Below are 15,683 nucleotides of genomic sequence, written 5' to 3'. Positions count from 1 at the left end.
AAACACCCTGAGGATTTTACTGGGTGTAAAATCCACAACACATGTTGTTCACAGCTCTTAGTTATATTAGTCACACATTAGATAAAACCTGAAGATACTCTATGATGGAGGAATGTGTTCTTTACTAAAGGTCACACTGATGTAAAGGCTTTGCAACATGAATGAGAGACTGGCAACAGTGGGACAGCTTCCCACTTTCCCAATTAAAATGGCATATTAGAAATGCTGGGAGTTAGATAAAAGTCTAAACCAGGCTTGTTTTAGTATGAAATAAGAAAATAATATTAACTCAAATGATCAGTTTCTTCACATTCAGGAAATCTATGTCCTGCACATGGTCATGCTGCTGAACTTCATTGAAGCATATTAAACCAGAGTTAATCTCCACTTGTAACATGTTAGTCATGAAGGAGTTTCGTTTTCTAAATCTACAGATTTACATTAGATCTCAGAAGTATTGTAATGCAAACAAACAAAGCAAATGTGTGTGCCATTTTAAACAAGACAAGAGTAAAAGGAAAAAAAAACAGAAGAGACATTCACCAAACTTGTACATGTCGAAACATGTCTGGCCTTTAAATTGGACTTAACACTAAACATTGTCAAACTGCCTTTTAACAGATGATTCAAAAGTTGACATTATTGCACACTAGTCATTCAGCATTACATACAGTTATTCATTTTACTGTACAGGTTTCTGTCTTTGTTGAGTGCAGGAACTGGGGCCATCGAAGCAAAACAGGATGTGGCAAATTTTTCACACTCATGCTGGATGACATATTTGAAGTCTTAATTGTGTTTTGTGCTTTTTAATAGTATTTTTTTTTTAATTCTAGCATCAACAATACTTAATACTTAAACGATGCTGTATGTTGTATTTCTAAAGGTTGATTTTAGTAGGAGGAAATTGTTGCACTGGTTACCCTGTACCTGTGCTGCATAATCAAAGCGATAAAAGTCAACTAAAATAATTTGTATGTTATCTGTATCCCATTCAGAATTTCCATGCTTTTGATTTGCCAAGCTCTCAGTAGCAGAAAGTATTTAGAGCACACATTCTTCCCTTTTCTATGAATATTGGTACATGTTCTTATCTGTGCTTTCCACCACACCAAGCTTGATTTTTTTCAAATTGTACCTCTTACCTCCCCCTACTTCAAAGGGTTTCACACTAGCTTTCTTCACCACATTTCATGCACCACCCCCTCTCTCTCGTTTTCATTCTCTGCCCCATGCGTTGCTGTTCAAAAGTGCTCTAAATGTCACACGTCTGTCTCCTTCTATTTATTCTGTGTTTTAAGCTCTATATACCTAATTTTCTGCTCACAATATTGGTAAGTTATTTACAGTTCAATTTATTGATGTGTAACAAATTACTTGATCTCTCTCAAAGAATAATCCAGAATATAAAGTTTCTTATAATATTCAGTGGTTAATTTACTATTTGGGTAATTTCCTTGTATATTTTATTTGAATATTTTAGATATTTTTTACTTTAATGTTACAGTACTCACTATGATCAACAATTTAAAAAAAAAGGTTTCCTCCCACAACAGAGTGTCAATGTTCAATTATAAATTCAACAGGAAACCAGCAACACTGCACGCTGTCTGCTGACTTCCTGTCTTTCCAGTCAACGCAGACAAAGTTTTACAGTCAAACACTTCAAGGCAATACAGACTTCCTGTTCCATCTCCTGCAAGCGTATGTATACAATTTATATATATATATATTTATATATATTTTTATATTAAACTTTTGTCCATTTGATGTACGTCTAACATTGTGTTATTATTGTGTTATTAGACTGTGAATCATTTTATTTACTAATTTAGCTTTTTTTACAGGTTCTTTGTAAAATCACAAATGGCTTATGTGAGAAAAACTTTACCAGTGCTTTGAATGTGGGTCTGACTGCAAAATCCTGCCCTTAACCATCACACTAAGCCAGTGCGATTTATTTTGACTAAACAAGAACACATCTGAGGAGGTATGGCACATTTCTAAATATTATGTGTTCTAGTTTGGGGCGATTCAATCGTTGACCACACTGGGAAATTACTAGTGGTCATGGAAATAAGGCCTGGTTTAAAGTATGTTGTCTGTTGTTTTAAAATTGGGATACTAGTAAAAATAGTTTGTATTAAATTCAGTAGTAGGATTGTTAAATAACAAGCCACACCCATATGGGTGGCTAAAATAAGTAATCAAATCCTATTTACTTTCTTTTAAAGTCTGCTCCAATAAAGGCTAATATTATATAATATTGTAATTCACTTGTGTGTCTCTATAGTAAATATATCGCCTGAATGAGGAGCCATTCAGGCGTTAGCTTAGCTTGACTTAGCTTAGCCCATGTTAGCTTAGTTTAGCATAAAGAAAAAAGCGGGTATATTTAGCGTGACTTTATAGTGAAAGTAAATCAATCTTCATACCTGCAGCTCTGCAGCCAACTTAATAACAGTTCAAGACTTTTTCTTAATCTTTACATAAAATACAAAACAAAATCTATCATGCAGGTTGCCTTAATTTTAAAAACAAAACTACTTGCTTTTTCAAGTTTCAAAATTACTTCAAGGGACAGTTCAAGTAAAAACAAACATATTTTATTGTATAAAAATAAACGACACTGTATATTAAAGTGATTAAACCTTTTATTTTTCCTCACTGCAGGCATGAGTGAATCCACACCATTAACAACTATACTGATCCTCCTCATCTTCCTTCTTGTCCTGATGATTTTGCTGTTCATCTTGTACAAGAAGTTGAACAGAGAAGCTGATGGAAAATATACCGTCCGGAATATGGTGTATAAGGAAGGAGGGATCAGGGATCGGATAAGAGGTGCAGCATTGGCTGTGGGGACACATCTTGGAGTCCAGCTGTGGCCTGATGGTAAAACAGAGGAAGATGGCGAGGAAATGCAGGAGATCCAAGTTGAGGGACGGGTGGAGAATGGTGGCCAACAGGGGAGCGACAGTGAGGGGGATGACCAGGAGGAGGGCGATGATAGCACAAACCAGGGTGATGAGGCAAAGGAGAAAGGAGATGACACATCTAATGATGATGATAATGATGATGACAATAATGTCATAGTTTCTGAGAGTCCAAAGCAGGAGGAGGAGAGAGAGCTACTTGATCAACAAGAGTCAAACGGGGGGACGGAGGAGAAGAATGTGGAAGAAGTGGGAGAAGGGGAAAGTAAAGGGGAAGCAAGTGGAGGGGCTGGGTTATTAATTGACCTAAAGCAGTTCTCTGGAAGTGCCATCTGGTCTGAAGAAGGAGCAGGTCAGTGTGGAGATGTGACTGCGCTGTAAAAAGCACAATCACAAATACAATTTTGGTGAAATACTGAATCTGTCCCATATATGATGTTGTAGTAAGCAAAGTAAAAAGCAAAAAGTATGACAACTATGTGCTTGCTCTTTCTCGTCAGGGTTAAATGTGACTGATGTTTGAAGTCCTTGGTAAGATGCAGGCATCCACTGGATCTGACTGAATGTTTGTGTAAGAGTTTACTTTGTGGTTTATGTGTAATACTGTATAAGTGGTGCTTGCAGATTACAGACTAAAATTAGTTTTTGCCTTAATAGTTTTTATAAATATGATAGCAAAATAAAAAAGATGTGTCATTATCAAATGTAAAGAGTCATTATAAATTGTGAATAAATAATGTAACAATAAAAATATTTTCACCATTTTGAGTAGGAATCGTACATTTACGAAATTGTTTAATTAATGTATATATGTCATAATATATTACGTATTAACATACAGTTATCAAGTTTGCCAAGCTAGGTTTTATACAGTGTCTTCAATGAATCTTTCAGTGTTTTTAGTAGGAAAGGTTATGTTGCCTGTAAATTATCAAGTGTTTACAATAGATAATTAAGCTTAAATATAAAACAATTATGTACATTAAGGATTAAACAGTAGTAGTAGTAGTAGTACTTTTAAAGTTTTCTCATGTATGGCACATGATGAGTTGCCCATGTTATGGTAGTAGTATATGCACATTAGTTATATATAAATATACATATGTATGATAGCTATGTTGTGTTAAACAGCTACAAAATAAAAGAAAGTCATGTTACTTTTCACGTGTGTTTCTATTTTTGTTGAGTTGATGCCCTACATAACATTCATCGCCTTGTCTCAGAGCTATAGCACATACAAAAACGTATGTTCCACAGCTGGTAACCAATGGGGATGTAGCTCAGTGGTAGAGCGCATGCTTCGCATGTATGAGGTCCCGGGTTCAATCCCCGGCATCTCCAAGATTTTTTTTTTCGTAAAAAATATATACATATAAATAATTAAAGGATAACTATCTTCGACGACAATCACTGAAAGTATAAACGTAATACTTCTATTTAACGTCAAACGTCGCACCAGAGCATTTCGAAAATAAATGTTTTTCAGCACACGGAACGACTTTGTTAGAAAGTCTTTCGGGATTGGACACAGAAAGCTCTTGCTCTAATTTGATTGGCTGCTGGAGACCTTCGAGGCGTAGGAGTGATCAGCACGAGACGCCAAACATTTATTTTTCGCCGGTAGAATTATTTTCTTTGCTGGGAGAGTGTTAGTCGAACGTCGACACGTTGTGCATGTGTCAATCAATAAGCCCGGTTTCAAAGTAGATTAAAATAAGTGCGAGTCTCACGATTTAACCAATTATGTAACCAGAATCGAAGACTTCGAAGGAATTTTCACAATGACAGGTGGATCGTTACTAAAACACCCAAACACTTCTGCACAACCGTGATTTATCTGGAGACGCTGGAGTCGATCTAACCCGGTAATTGTTTGTTTATTTGTACAATATTTAACTGAAATTAAACCTGATCCGCACAGATTCGGTAGAAGAAAAATATGCCAGCTTGGTGTGGTCGCTAAACGCGTTTTACCACAGTAACCTACTTTATGAGTGCCGCACCACCGAGAGCATCCAACTTGCGTTTTCGCCTCTCACCCTAACTTGATTGTACCGGAGAAATGATTTCAGCAGACGTCACTCATCTGCATAGGGAGTAAAATGCAACCATTCTGCAAGGGGTTTGCGTCCCGTAACCCTCTGCGTTCTGTCCGTGTGATACAAGGAGCTACTAGCTTTTTGCTGGGCACATCCGAACCTGCAAACATGGAAGGTACCGTTTTCGTATAGTGTCACTGTAGTACATGTATTTATATCCACAGATTGGAGACACATCTGGGTTGCAAACTATCCAAGATGGATGCAGCGCCGCTGTGCGCACGGATGCACGGCGGAGCTGCAGCAGGGTATCTTTGAATGCCCTCCATTCCCGTGGCTCCGCTGCCGCTCGCGCCTCAACGTTGTCGCTTTTTCCTGTCGCCCGCGTTTGCAGGAGGAGGATGTTACTAGCGTCCGCCGTAGTGGTATGGGAATGGCTGAACGAGCACGGACGCTGGCGGCCCTACAGCCCGGCTGTCTGTCATCACATCGAGGCAGTCATCCAGAGCGACCCGCGGTGTGGTAGTGTTGTCCTCGGCCAGGTGGACTCTCGCCTCTCGCCCTACATCATCGATTTGCATTCCATGCACCAGTTCCGACAAGACACAGGTGAGGAGAGGCGACGGGACTCGCGGCGGCGTGTGTCACGCTGTTACCGGGCCTGCGGTGGAGGCCTTTCAATGCTCGTGCCTACTTTTATTTTTAAAAGCCCTTTAATAATGATGCTGCTTGAGAAGTTAATGCTTTGGTCAATGTGCTGCGCTGCAAAGAAGCAGCAGTGGCCTAAATGTTGTTTTTTTTATTGAATATTTACAGATGTGCTCTGCATAATTCAGGATTTTCCCCGTGTTTGCTTACATTTAACAGAGATGATAGAATGTCAGAGGGATGCGTTGAATGTCTGCTACTGGCAAAGGTGTCAGCAGTGGAGTGACTCATTCTGATTGTGTGTGTGTGTGTGTGTGTGTGTGTGTGTGTGTGTGTGTGTGTGTGTGTGTGTGTGTGTGTGTTTATGTAGTTCCAGGCTAAATGTCCAGTCACACTACCAACTACATAGTTAAAGAACATATACATTTAAAAATAGACAAATATAGATGCACGACACCATTTCTCATAGTTCACTTCCCAGAGAACAGGCAAACTGGGCGTGTGAGTTGCAGCAGGGAAATGTCAGTTGTCAGACGTCTAACACTGGCAGAGACGCCAACATTGGCTTGACTGACAAAAGCCTTTGTGCTGTTTGTTTTCCAAACCCAGCAGAGGCTGAAATGGGGCAGGCTGGTTGCCCCAGACTAAATGGGAGACAGAGATGAGAAGGAGGGGGAGGAGGAATTTAAGAGCTCTGAGGTCACTGAAAAATGGGGTCGCTGGGAACAGACTTTATGAAAGAACTCCCCTGTTGTCATGCTCAGAGTCTAGACATATGCCAACAACACTGGGTGTGCACATTTCAGGGACATTTTCTTTATAATTGTTTTAAAATATCTAATGTTTAAATGTGTCTTGTTGCTTTCAGATGGTGCCATGTTTATCTTTATATTTGAATATAAAACACAAGTTTATGGTTTAACTTATGTCGCCAAAATACCTCCTCTCAGCTCCAGCTCCCTTGTGTTCAATAAATCTTTTTGTTGTTATTGTTCAAGACACAGGATTTGGTATTTAAAGGTTTACACTGGAGATTCGGTAGTTTTAGTCTCTCTGGACACCCTGGGAAAGCAAATAGAGGCAGCTTTGGGTTGGATCAAGTCTGCCAACCAATCAGAATTTAGAACACCCTGTGCTGTTACCAGGAGCAACCTGTTTGCCCAAATTCTTAGCAAGCAAACACAGACATGTTGAATTTGTTAAAGTTGTAATTTACTTGTCCACAGCAAACAGTAGTGAAGTCAGTCATTTACCTTCCCCTTCAGCCTCTCATTGATGGGGATTAGCTCTTGATTTGGCAGTGTTGCTCATGGTCAGACGTGTTCACTGACACCCCATTCCGTGCATGAAAACCTTCTACTCGTCCTTCAGGTACCCTTCGACCTGTGCGACGCAGCTTCTACGACCCCACTTCAGCACCGGGGCAGGGCTGGTTGTGGGAGTGGGAGAACGACGCTGGCAGTTGGACGGCGTACGATACGGAGGTGGGCATCGCCATCCAGGCAGCGCGTGACCGCCAGCAGCCCTGGCTGGACCTGGCGCCGCTGGGTTTCTGCTACCTCATCGACTTCGAAAGCATGACCCAAATCAACGGGCAGACGCAGCGCTGCCGACGCATCCAGCGCCGCGCCGACTTGGCCTACCCGTTGGTGTCCGGACCCCTGCCCAAGTCCCACCACGCATGGGGGCCCATGTCCATGTCCGGCCACGGGGGACTGCTCGGCGTGGACGTCTCTGGCGTCGGCATGGGGGTCAGGATGAGCAGCAGTGGGACGGGGAACGGGAGCGCTTACCCCAGCGGCGCCCTCCCGGCCTCAGCCATTACCTCTCTGGGACAGCCCTGCGCATGCCAGCAATGTATGTTGGTGCTGAGTGTCAAAGCAGGCACCATGTCGACTGCACACACTCTGGGTCGCAGACCACCACAGACCAAACCCCCTAGTCCTAAAATCCACAGCCACCTTCTCCCAGGAGGGACACTTGGCTCCCTGACCCTCCCTCGGCCTCCGTCCCTGTCACGCTCGCTGTCCCCAAACAGGACGTCCATAGTTGGGGCAACGGGTGGCTTTGCTGTAGGAGGTCTGGGTGGTGCTGGAGGTCCAGGTATTGTCAGTGGTAGCAGCATCGGCAGTAGCGGCCTCGGTTTTGGGGTGGGCTTCACCCACTCTCTCTCCCTCCTCGGCTCAGCTACCGCCGCCCTCTCTCTGTCTTCTACCCGTCCCCCTCCTCCACCTCTGCCCCCTCCTCCCCCGCCTCCTCCCCCGCCCTCCAGCGCCCCCTCTTCTATTGCCCCCGCTCCCCCTCAGCCCTCCACCTCGTCCTCCCTGTCTGCCTCCTGTCCTGCCACTTCAGCGCCGGCCCCGGGCCCTCCCCTCATCTCCACGGCCGCCTCCACGTGCACGCCCTCGCCTTCTGCCCGCGTCCTGGGTCCAGTGTCTTCATCTAGTGCTGCTGCCTGTGCCGCCCCGCTTCCGCCCCGGTCCAGCCTAGCAGGACTGAGCAGGCCTGCACTCCAGCGAATAGCCATGGCTCAGTCACGTGCCCTTATCGCCTCTGGGTAAGTAGACAGCGACCATGGTCGTATCAAGTCCACATCATATCAAAGCAGAGATTTGTTGATTTTTCCCAGAAACCTATTTTCATCACAAATTTAAACTGAGAGGCCATCAAGTATCAGGTGGAGAGGAGGCCTTCTCCACCCTAAATTCTGTTTTGTCTGCTGCATTTGGATGTTTAAAGGCAGAGTTCTACACTAGGAAACCATTTTCACCCTAATCTGATAAAAGTGTGAGCATTTGAACCTTAGTCTCATTGAGATCCATTAGCAGGACTGGGCCAGTCATAGCTCAGCGTGCAAACTTTCAGTGCCTTCAGTGCTCTTACACTCCAGGAGTCATCTTTTGTCGGCCCCGCTCAAAGCTCCAGTATTTGATTGTTCAAATAATGAAAAAGTAACATTTGAGATCTGCGTGTGCGTCAGCTCTGTTTGTGTCATATTTCCACATTGATGTAGGTTCTGTATGCGAGGAGCCATCACCCAGTGAACCAACACTGTGGGGTCGTTTTGTCGTCAGGATTTAGTTCAGAGCAGTTATTGCTCTTGTTAGCAGCGTTGCATGTCAAGAAGTGAGAGAAGTCACAGTATCCAGGTGTCGTAGCCAGAGGGGGCTGTTTGGTTCCATGTCTGAGGCCTGTTCATTAGCAGCAGCTCGGAGCATATTTACTGATAGAACGTTAAATCACACTCAGTAGTAGACGACCAGTATGTGGTCCATTCCAGATTGTTCGAACACATGAGTGCAGAATGAACTGGGATGCCTGCACTGGGATGAAACATTAACTCGTGCCAACATGGTGGGAATAAATTTGCATGGACAGTTAAGCACCTGAAGGTAGCACGGCCAACTTCAGCAGACTGAAACCACTCATTAGAGGAATAAATCAGCATTTTAGCAGCAGCTAAGATGCAGCTAAGCCTTAGATTAATACCAAACATTCCTCAAGCATGTGTTCTGTGAGCTGTATGACTGACCCATCCTTCCAACATGACTGGTGAGAGTAAACTCCTCTGTCCGGCAGATGGTTGTACCTGCTGCTGCGTTCAAACCGCCACCGTCACTGATCCCATCATCTTAGGAGCTTCTGCTCACCTTCTCCTTGCTCTTAGCTTAGAATTCCTGCTGTCTTCACCTTACTGCCTTACAGCCTCATTCACTTGTGGTGCCACATGAGCACAAAATAATCCCTTCAAGCTGAAGGACCCAATTCTTTTTCATTTAAATCTGTAACTGGAAGCAGGGTGTTAGCTTCACAAACGTTCCCAGTGTTCTGCTCGCCTCGGTTTAACTGAAAGCTGCATTCTTCAATTTATGTGGCCAGTTGGTGGCAAGTAGTCATGGCCACGATGTTGGCAATCGGTTACTTATTATTTGCTCAGTTTTGGTGCTTAGTTGTACACCAACTAACTGGGAGTGAGTTGTATTGTTTTGGTGAACTCTTTCAATCCACAGGGGTCACTGTGATGACAGATGCCTTTGCTGAGCTCACCTGTCACGCTCCTTTCTCCTCAAGGCGCAGATGGTTTAATTTCAACAAGTGTGTCACACTCATTATATGGACCTGGGCAGTGTTATTTGTTGTTATTATTAGACTTGATTCAAGGTGTGAGCTTTCAGCGCTCCAGATGGAGCCACACTAATGCCACCAGATTAGCCGAGATCAGGGAAACGTGACTAGCTGACACACCTCTCCGGCTCCTGTTTCCCACTCTTTCCTTTTCTTCCTCCTTCCCACATTTTCCAGTCGGACACGTCAATGTCAGCCTTCAGGCTGGTGCTTTGGTTTGATGGAGTCAGTGAATCACACACGGCACGCACTCTGGAAGCTAATACTACAGCTTGTACCCTTCGTTGGTAAACAAACAAATATAGTAGTACTGTACAGTGTAATCTGATTGACCAGTACAGGACCTGGACATCAACACAGCCCTTAGCTGTGATGGGTTTTATTGTCATGGTTGCATCATGTGTCTTATTAAGGAAAGTATGAAACTACTTAAACAAATGTCTTAACATTAATGAAATGTAACCACACTTTATCCGCCAACACCTCAGGCAGTCACTAAAATAAAATAAAAAAAAACTAAAGTAAACATTCTCTTTTCCTGCCTTTTCTTGCCTTTGTGTTGTGAGGTTATTTTGTCCAAAGAGACAAAGAGTTTGTCCTTTTTTTTTAATTATATTATATAGCAGAAACATTTATTTAAATGTAAATGTATCTGTTATATGTGCACTAGTGGGCTATTTTAAACTTGTAAAGTTTCATTTGGTTTAAGAAAAACAACCTTGAAGCAAAAAAGCACTATGCCTGTCATGTCTAATTAGAGAACCTAAAGCTTGCTTTGTAAAATAATGGCATAGTCTGTATAGTATTTTTAGAATTACATTAGAAGGTGAAGAAATCTATTTTTTTCTATATTCATTAATTTCTTAAATGGAGAATGAAAAGTGGCAATGAGACAAAACAGCAGCCATGATCACATTTATTCCTTTCATGTGTTTTGATGCATTTGCTAGATTCACATGCATTAATGTACAGATATGTGATATCTGATGACAGTAGATGACACCAGCTGAATATTGTAATTTCTCTGCCAGGTCTAATTGGTGATGAGTTTTACTGACACATTGTGTTTGTATACTGTCGTGTGTGCCTGGGCCCGTCAGCCTTATGGCTGCCTGGCAGTGTGACGCTGAACCTGCCAGGTAATCCCTGCTGTGACGAATCTCTGGCCTACAACCAGAGTTTAGTTAACAGATGGAAACAGGCGGATTAGCCCTATAAAAGAGTAGGGAGACCTGACACCAGCACAGACGCACAGGAACAGGAACCCTGACACTTTGCTAGAGATCACACGAAAACTGAGGCAACATACAGTAGCTGGTGGGATACCTTGACTCCTATCAGTGTTGAGATGACTATTATCAAAACTGGCAGACCGTAAGTAGACGCCTCTGACTCATACTGGCAGTGCTATTGTGTTCATCACAAATCGTTGTTGTCCTTCACCTGTTGCTGAGCAGAGATGCTGTGTTTTTAAAAAAAAATTGCTCTTGTGTTGATGTCTGGGATCATTCAGCAACAACACCTACAGAGCTTTGTTGTCTAGTCTGTTTCCGTCATGAACGTGGATGATGTCTGGCTAAAATTAGACCTCTTTGAACTAGACAGGAGTTGTGCTACTTGAATTTGTCTTGCAAAACAAAACATTTAAACTCTTCCAGGGTGACAGCAGTCAGTGTTCCTCATGGTTCTTCTTATGTTTACTGGAACCAGCATAACTTAACTGTCATGTTTCTGGTGTTCGGTGCTGCTGTAATCATCCTGCCTTGAACCATAAATCACAGGAAGTCCTGTCTGGTCGGAGTAGGACAGGCTGTCGAGTTGGTTATAAGCAACGTCTGCTTCACATGATTCGACAAAAGCTGCTTAACCTGTTGACATGGGATGAACTAGTCACTAGCATATGCTGCTGCCAGCTGTGTGTAGTTCCCAGGTGACTCATCAGATTGCTACTTACCTCGGTGTCCGGGCTGCCAAGGTGACCTGGCCAGGAGCGCGTCTGCGTTAGTATCGCAGCAGCCCACAGATTAAAAGGGGTCTATTTGTTTTGTGTTGCAGGGTCCCAACGGTTCCCGTGAAGAACCTGAATGGATCCAGCCCGGTTCACCCTGCACTGGCAGGTAAACGCAAAGACAAAAACATTTTAGGTCTTGTACTTTCTAGCCTTAGACATTGCACCTAATGTAATTTAGCCCCATATTCACCTGGTATTTTGGTAAATACACTAGTCACCTTGTACTAGTTTTATCATTCCCAGAATAAACACCCATTCACACTAAACAAGGTCCAAAGACTGTGCCTTCACCTCCCATCTGCTGGATGTTTCCAGGTATTACAGGCATCCTCATGAGCGCAGCAGGACTTCCAGTTTGCCTGACCCGCCCCCCAAAGTTAGTGCTTCATCCTCCACCTGTCAGCAAGAGCGATATCAAGCCTGTACCAGGACTGGGCCACTGCTGCCGCAAGACCACCAAGAAGCAGGCCCGCAAAGGTCGTTTGGACCAATTGATAAAATCTGCTTTTGCTCAGGCATTTAACTATTTGCTTGTGTGCAGGTCTTCTTACTTTGTCCTTTTTTATTTCACAGGCAAAACCCCTGAGGAGGTGGTGAAGAGGTACCTTCAGAAAGTCCGCAACCCCCCGGAAGAGGTGAGTTCTCCTTCTTTGGGTCTTTTCCACTACCAGCATGAAACATGGCAGGAAGTTTAGGTTTTAACTATTAACAAGGTAGTAGACAAAAACATGTTCATCTGTGACACATCACAACGAGTCGCCCACAGCAGTGCTCACGTGTCTGTCTGGAGTTTTGCATGGCCTTTATCAGTAGTTTAAGATGCTCACCCCGTGAGCTGACGGATTTGTTTATATAGCAGGTGTTTCAGGTAGTATGCAGTGATCCTTATTTATTACAACTAGGAAACTGCTCTTAACACACTGGGATTTGATAGAATAGAACCAAATCAAAGCAAGTGATCAGAACAATGTATCTCAATTGTCTTCCAACCCAGGACTGCACCATCTGCATGGAGGCCCTGGCTGGACCCTCTGGCTACAAAGGCCCTGGTGTAGGGGGCATCTCCCGCGCCGAGTCGGTGGGCCGCCTGGCACAGTGCGGTCACCAGTATCACCTCCAGTGTCTTGTTGCCATGTACAACAACGGCAACAAGGATGGCAGTCTGCAGTGTCCCACCTGCAAGACCATCTATGGGGTCAAAACCGGCAACCAGCCCCCAGGCAAGATGGAGTACCACGTCATCCCCCACTCGCTGCCCGGCCACCCTGACTGCAAAACCATTCGGATCATTTACAACATTCCTCCTGGCATCCAGGTAAATTTTGCACACAAGTGAAAAATGCATGCAGTTTGTTAGAGGCTTCGCCAGGATGATGTGTTCATTGCTCATTGCTCTTACTCTTTTTAGGGCCCAGAGCACCCCAATCCAGGCAAACCCTTCACTGCCCGCGGGTTCCCCAGACACTGCTATCTCCCTGACAGTGAGAAGGGACGCAAGGTAAAAGATAAAACATGTTAATGAAGAAGATTACTGACTGGGTGACATGATAAACTGACCTGTTTTCTTCTTCCTTAACGTCTTTGTTCAGGTTCTGAGATTGCTTCTAGTAGCGTGGGACCGCAGACTCATTTTTTCTGTAGGCACCTCCAGCACCACGGGAGAGTCCGACACAGTCATCTGGAATGAGGTGCACCACAAGACGGAGTTCGGCTCCAATTTAACGGGCCACGGCTACCCCGACCCCGGCCACTTGGACAACGTTCTCGAAGAGCTGAAGGCTCAGGGCATCACCGAGGAGGAGTGTCTACCCAGAGACTGAACAGAGACGTCTGAGACACCAGGCTGAAGTCTGTAAACACGCGATGCTGGGAAAGGATCCACAGCTGGACAGACAAATTATTCCAAAATCTGAAGAACTTTTACCAACCGAGATGGAAAACAACTGTTTAAAAAGAAAAAAAAAGTCGTCACAGGAACATTACAGAAATTGTTCCAGCATAATGTGCTAATATTGAAGTTTCTCTTTGAAGACTGAGTGAATCAGTTTTGAAACGTGAGCAATGATTTTCTTTCCTGATGCAGTAACCTTGTCAAGATTACAGATGTTATTCAGTGAGACATTTGAGACCACTGTGCACATACGCGTCAGTGTTAGGTTTTAAAATAATCTGTCATTTATACTGTGAGACTTCGTATTAAGAATGTAATTAAGTGAATTATTTTGCTGAGCTGTTGAGGTGTTTACCACCACCACTACTACTATTACTACTACTAGTACTGCTGCTGCTATGTGGGTCGAATGGAGGCAAAGATTAAGAAAACAAGCAAAGTGTTAGTCCACAAGCAGATAAAACTCACTGCAGATACAAATTTCAAGTGTATAACTGGATATCTGAGCTTGGGTGTTTGCTGCACTCTAGTGGTACCTTTCACAACTACATTTCTTCAGGTTTACTTTTCAAATTTTATTGTTGTATATTATGTACTTGATATAAATTGTCACCATTCTATCATGTTTCTTATAATTTCCATTTTGTTTAATATGATGTGATTCCAGGTGGGATGGGGGCTAAGATGTGGTTGGCCGATGCGAGGATACCACTACTACAAAATTATACCAGAATTTGCCTCACACTTGCCATTTACCAGCCCTTTCTTTAAAAACATTTTTAGTATTTTGTATTTACGAGGTTCTGAAACTGACTTCCCTTAATTCTTTAACCCTCAGAGCATGGATCCATTTAATGGCTTTCATTGTTTTCTTGTATCTGCATTAATGTCTGGGACTAATGGAGAAAAAGCTACTACAGATTATAGTGTTCACCCTCCAGTCCCAAAAGGCCTGGGTCGGACTTCCTGCCTGAGCTCAGACTTGCACAGAGCTTTCTATCTAGGAAACAGACTGCTTGTATTTACTGTATTTGCGTGTAGGACACACACACACACACACACACACACACACACACACACACACACACACACACACACACACACACACACACACACACACACACACACACACACACACACACACACACACACACACACACACACACACACACCAGCCTCAAATTGCTCTAATCACACAAAATGTCGCCATGGGTTGTTTTTGTCGTGTTTAGTTCTCGCCATGAGCAGATGCAAAAGACTATCTCATGTTGTGGATCCAGCTTTGGCCAAAGTGGTCCAGTCCGTTTGCATTTGGTCCACAAAGGACCAGTTTATTATGAGGTACATTAGATTAGATGTACAACAGTATGTGTGGACATACTAATGTAGGCCAACATTTGAAGCATTTATACTTTCTGATACTTTATGTATGCACTGTACTGTATGTGTTTTATGTGCACAAATTTGCATTAAACATTTTTCTAAGATTAAAAAAGAAAACAACTTTTTTTACTTCACAAAAGTATCAAAGCTTTTAAAATATAATAAATGTTAATACAGGAACTATGAATTAAGAGACATTTGAATTATAGACAGACAACTTAGTTTTTGTATTTGTGTCACAGTGAAGAGGCAGAAGTCATAGTTGTGTTTTAAATGGTTTAGTTTACTCTTCAAGTGCTTAGGATATAAGATGATAATAGCTCTTGAGCCCACTTATATTGATTACATCTTGTTAAACGTGTGGTGTAAGTACAATGCAGACAAATTTCTTGCACTGAAAGCAAGATGAAAGTCTGTGAATCATTCCTGTAATAAAGGTCCCTGCGATTTTGGTCATTTATAGGTTTTAGATGTTGCAATATGATTTGATTTTACGGCTTGCTTACATTACCTACTTAAAACCATGAACAATGCTGGACCAGTTTATCTGTAGATTAGTCTGGCTCTTGGATTAGTAGTCTGGATTACCTTCAATTTACTGAATGAAAAAAACAGGTAAATAAACAACATTATAAGGCAGCTCAGAAAAA

General features: G+C 43.0%; 1 protein-coding gene and 1 non-coding gene across 5 annotated transcripts; both read left to right on the top strand.

The window, feature by feature from the left end:
• Window positions 1-4,205: 4,205 nt before the first annotated feature.
• On the top strand, window positions 4,206-4,277 carry trnaa-cgc (transfer RNA alanine (anticodon CGC)). Its single transcript has one exon. It is a non-coding gene; the product is annotated as a tRNA-Ala (tRNA).
• Window positions 4,278-4,517: 240 nt separating this feature from the next.
• dtx4a (deltex 4, E3 ubiquitin ligase a) lies at window positions 4,518-14,822 on the top strand. 4 transcript variants are annotated; one of them, XM_029168757.3, is made up of 9 exons: window positions 4,518-4,801; window positions 5,200-5,584; window positions 6,995-8,180; window positions 11,804-11,865; window positions 12,075-12,236; window positions 12,333-12,394; window positions 12,754-13,074; window positions 13,168-13,257; window positions 13,349-14,822. In XM_029168757.3, the coding sequence occupies exons 2-9, from the start codon at window positions 5,377-5,379 to the stop codon at window positions 13,577-13,579; spliced, it is 2,322 nt and encodes a 773-aa protein (XP_029024590.1). In that variant the 5' UTR covers window positions 4,518-4,801; window positions 5,200-5,376; the 3' UTR covers window positions 13,580-14,822. The 4 variants fall into 4 exon arrangements, with proteins under 4 accessions (XP_029024590.1, XP_029024582.1, XP_029024572.1 ...); XM_029168749.3 differs by having other exon boundaries at window positions 4,519-4,801; window positions 5,370-5,584; XM_029168739.3 differs by lacking the exon at window positions 4,518-4,801 and adding an exon at window positions 4,836-5,150 and having other exon boundaries at window positions 5,370-5,584.
• The last annotated feature ends 861 nt before the right edge of the window (window positions 14,823-15,683 follow it).

The sequence above is a fragment of the Betta splendens genome, chromosome 2 (genome assembly GCF_900634795.4).
Source record: "Betta splendens chromosome 2, fBetSpl5.4, whole genome shotgun sequence".
NCBI classification, from domain to species: domain Eukaryota; kingdom Metazoa; phylum Chordata; class Actinopteri; order Anabantiformes; family Osphronemidae; genus Betta; species Betta splendens.
Note: the sequence above shows the minus strand (reverse complement) of the source record. Positions and strands in the feature narration are given on the sequence as shown.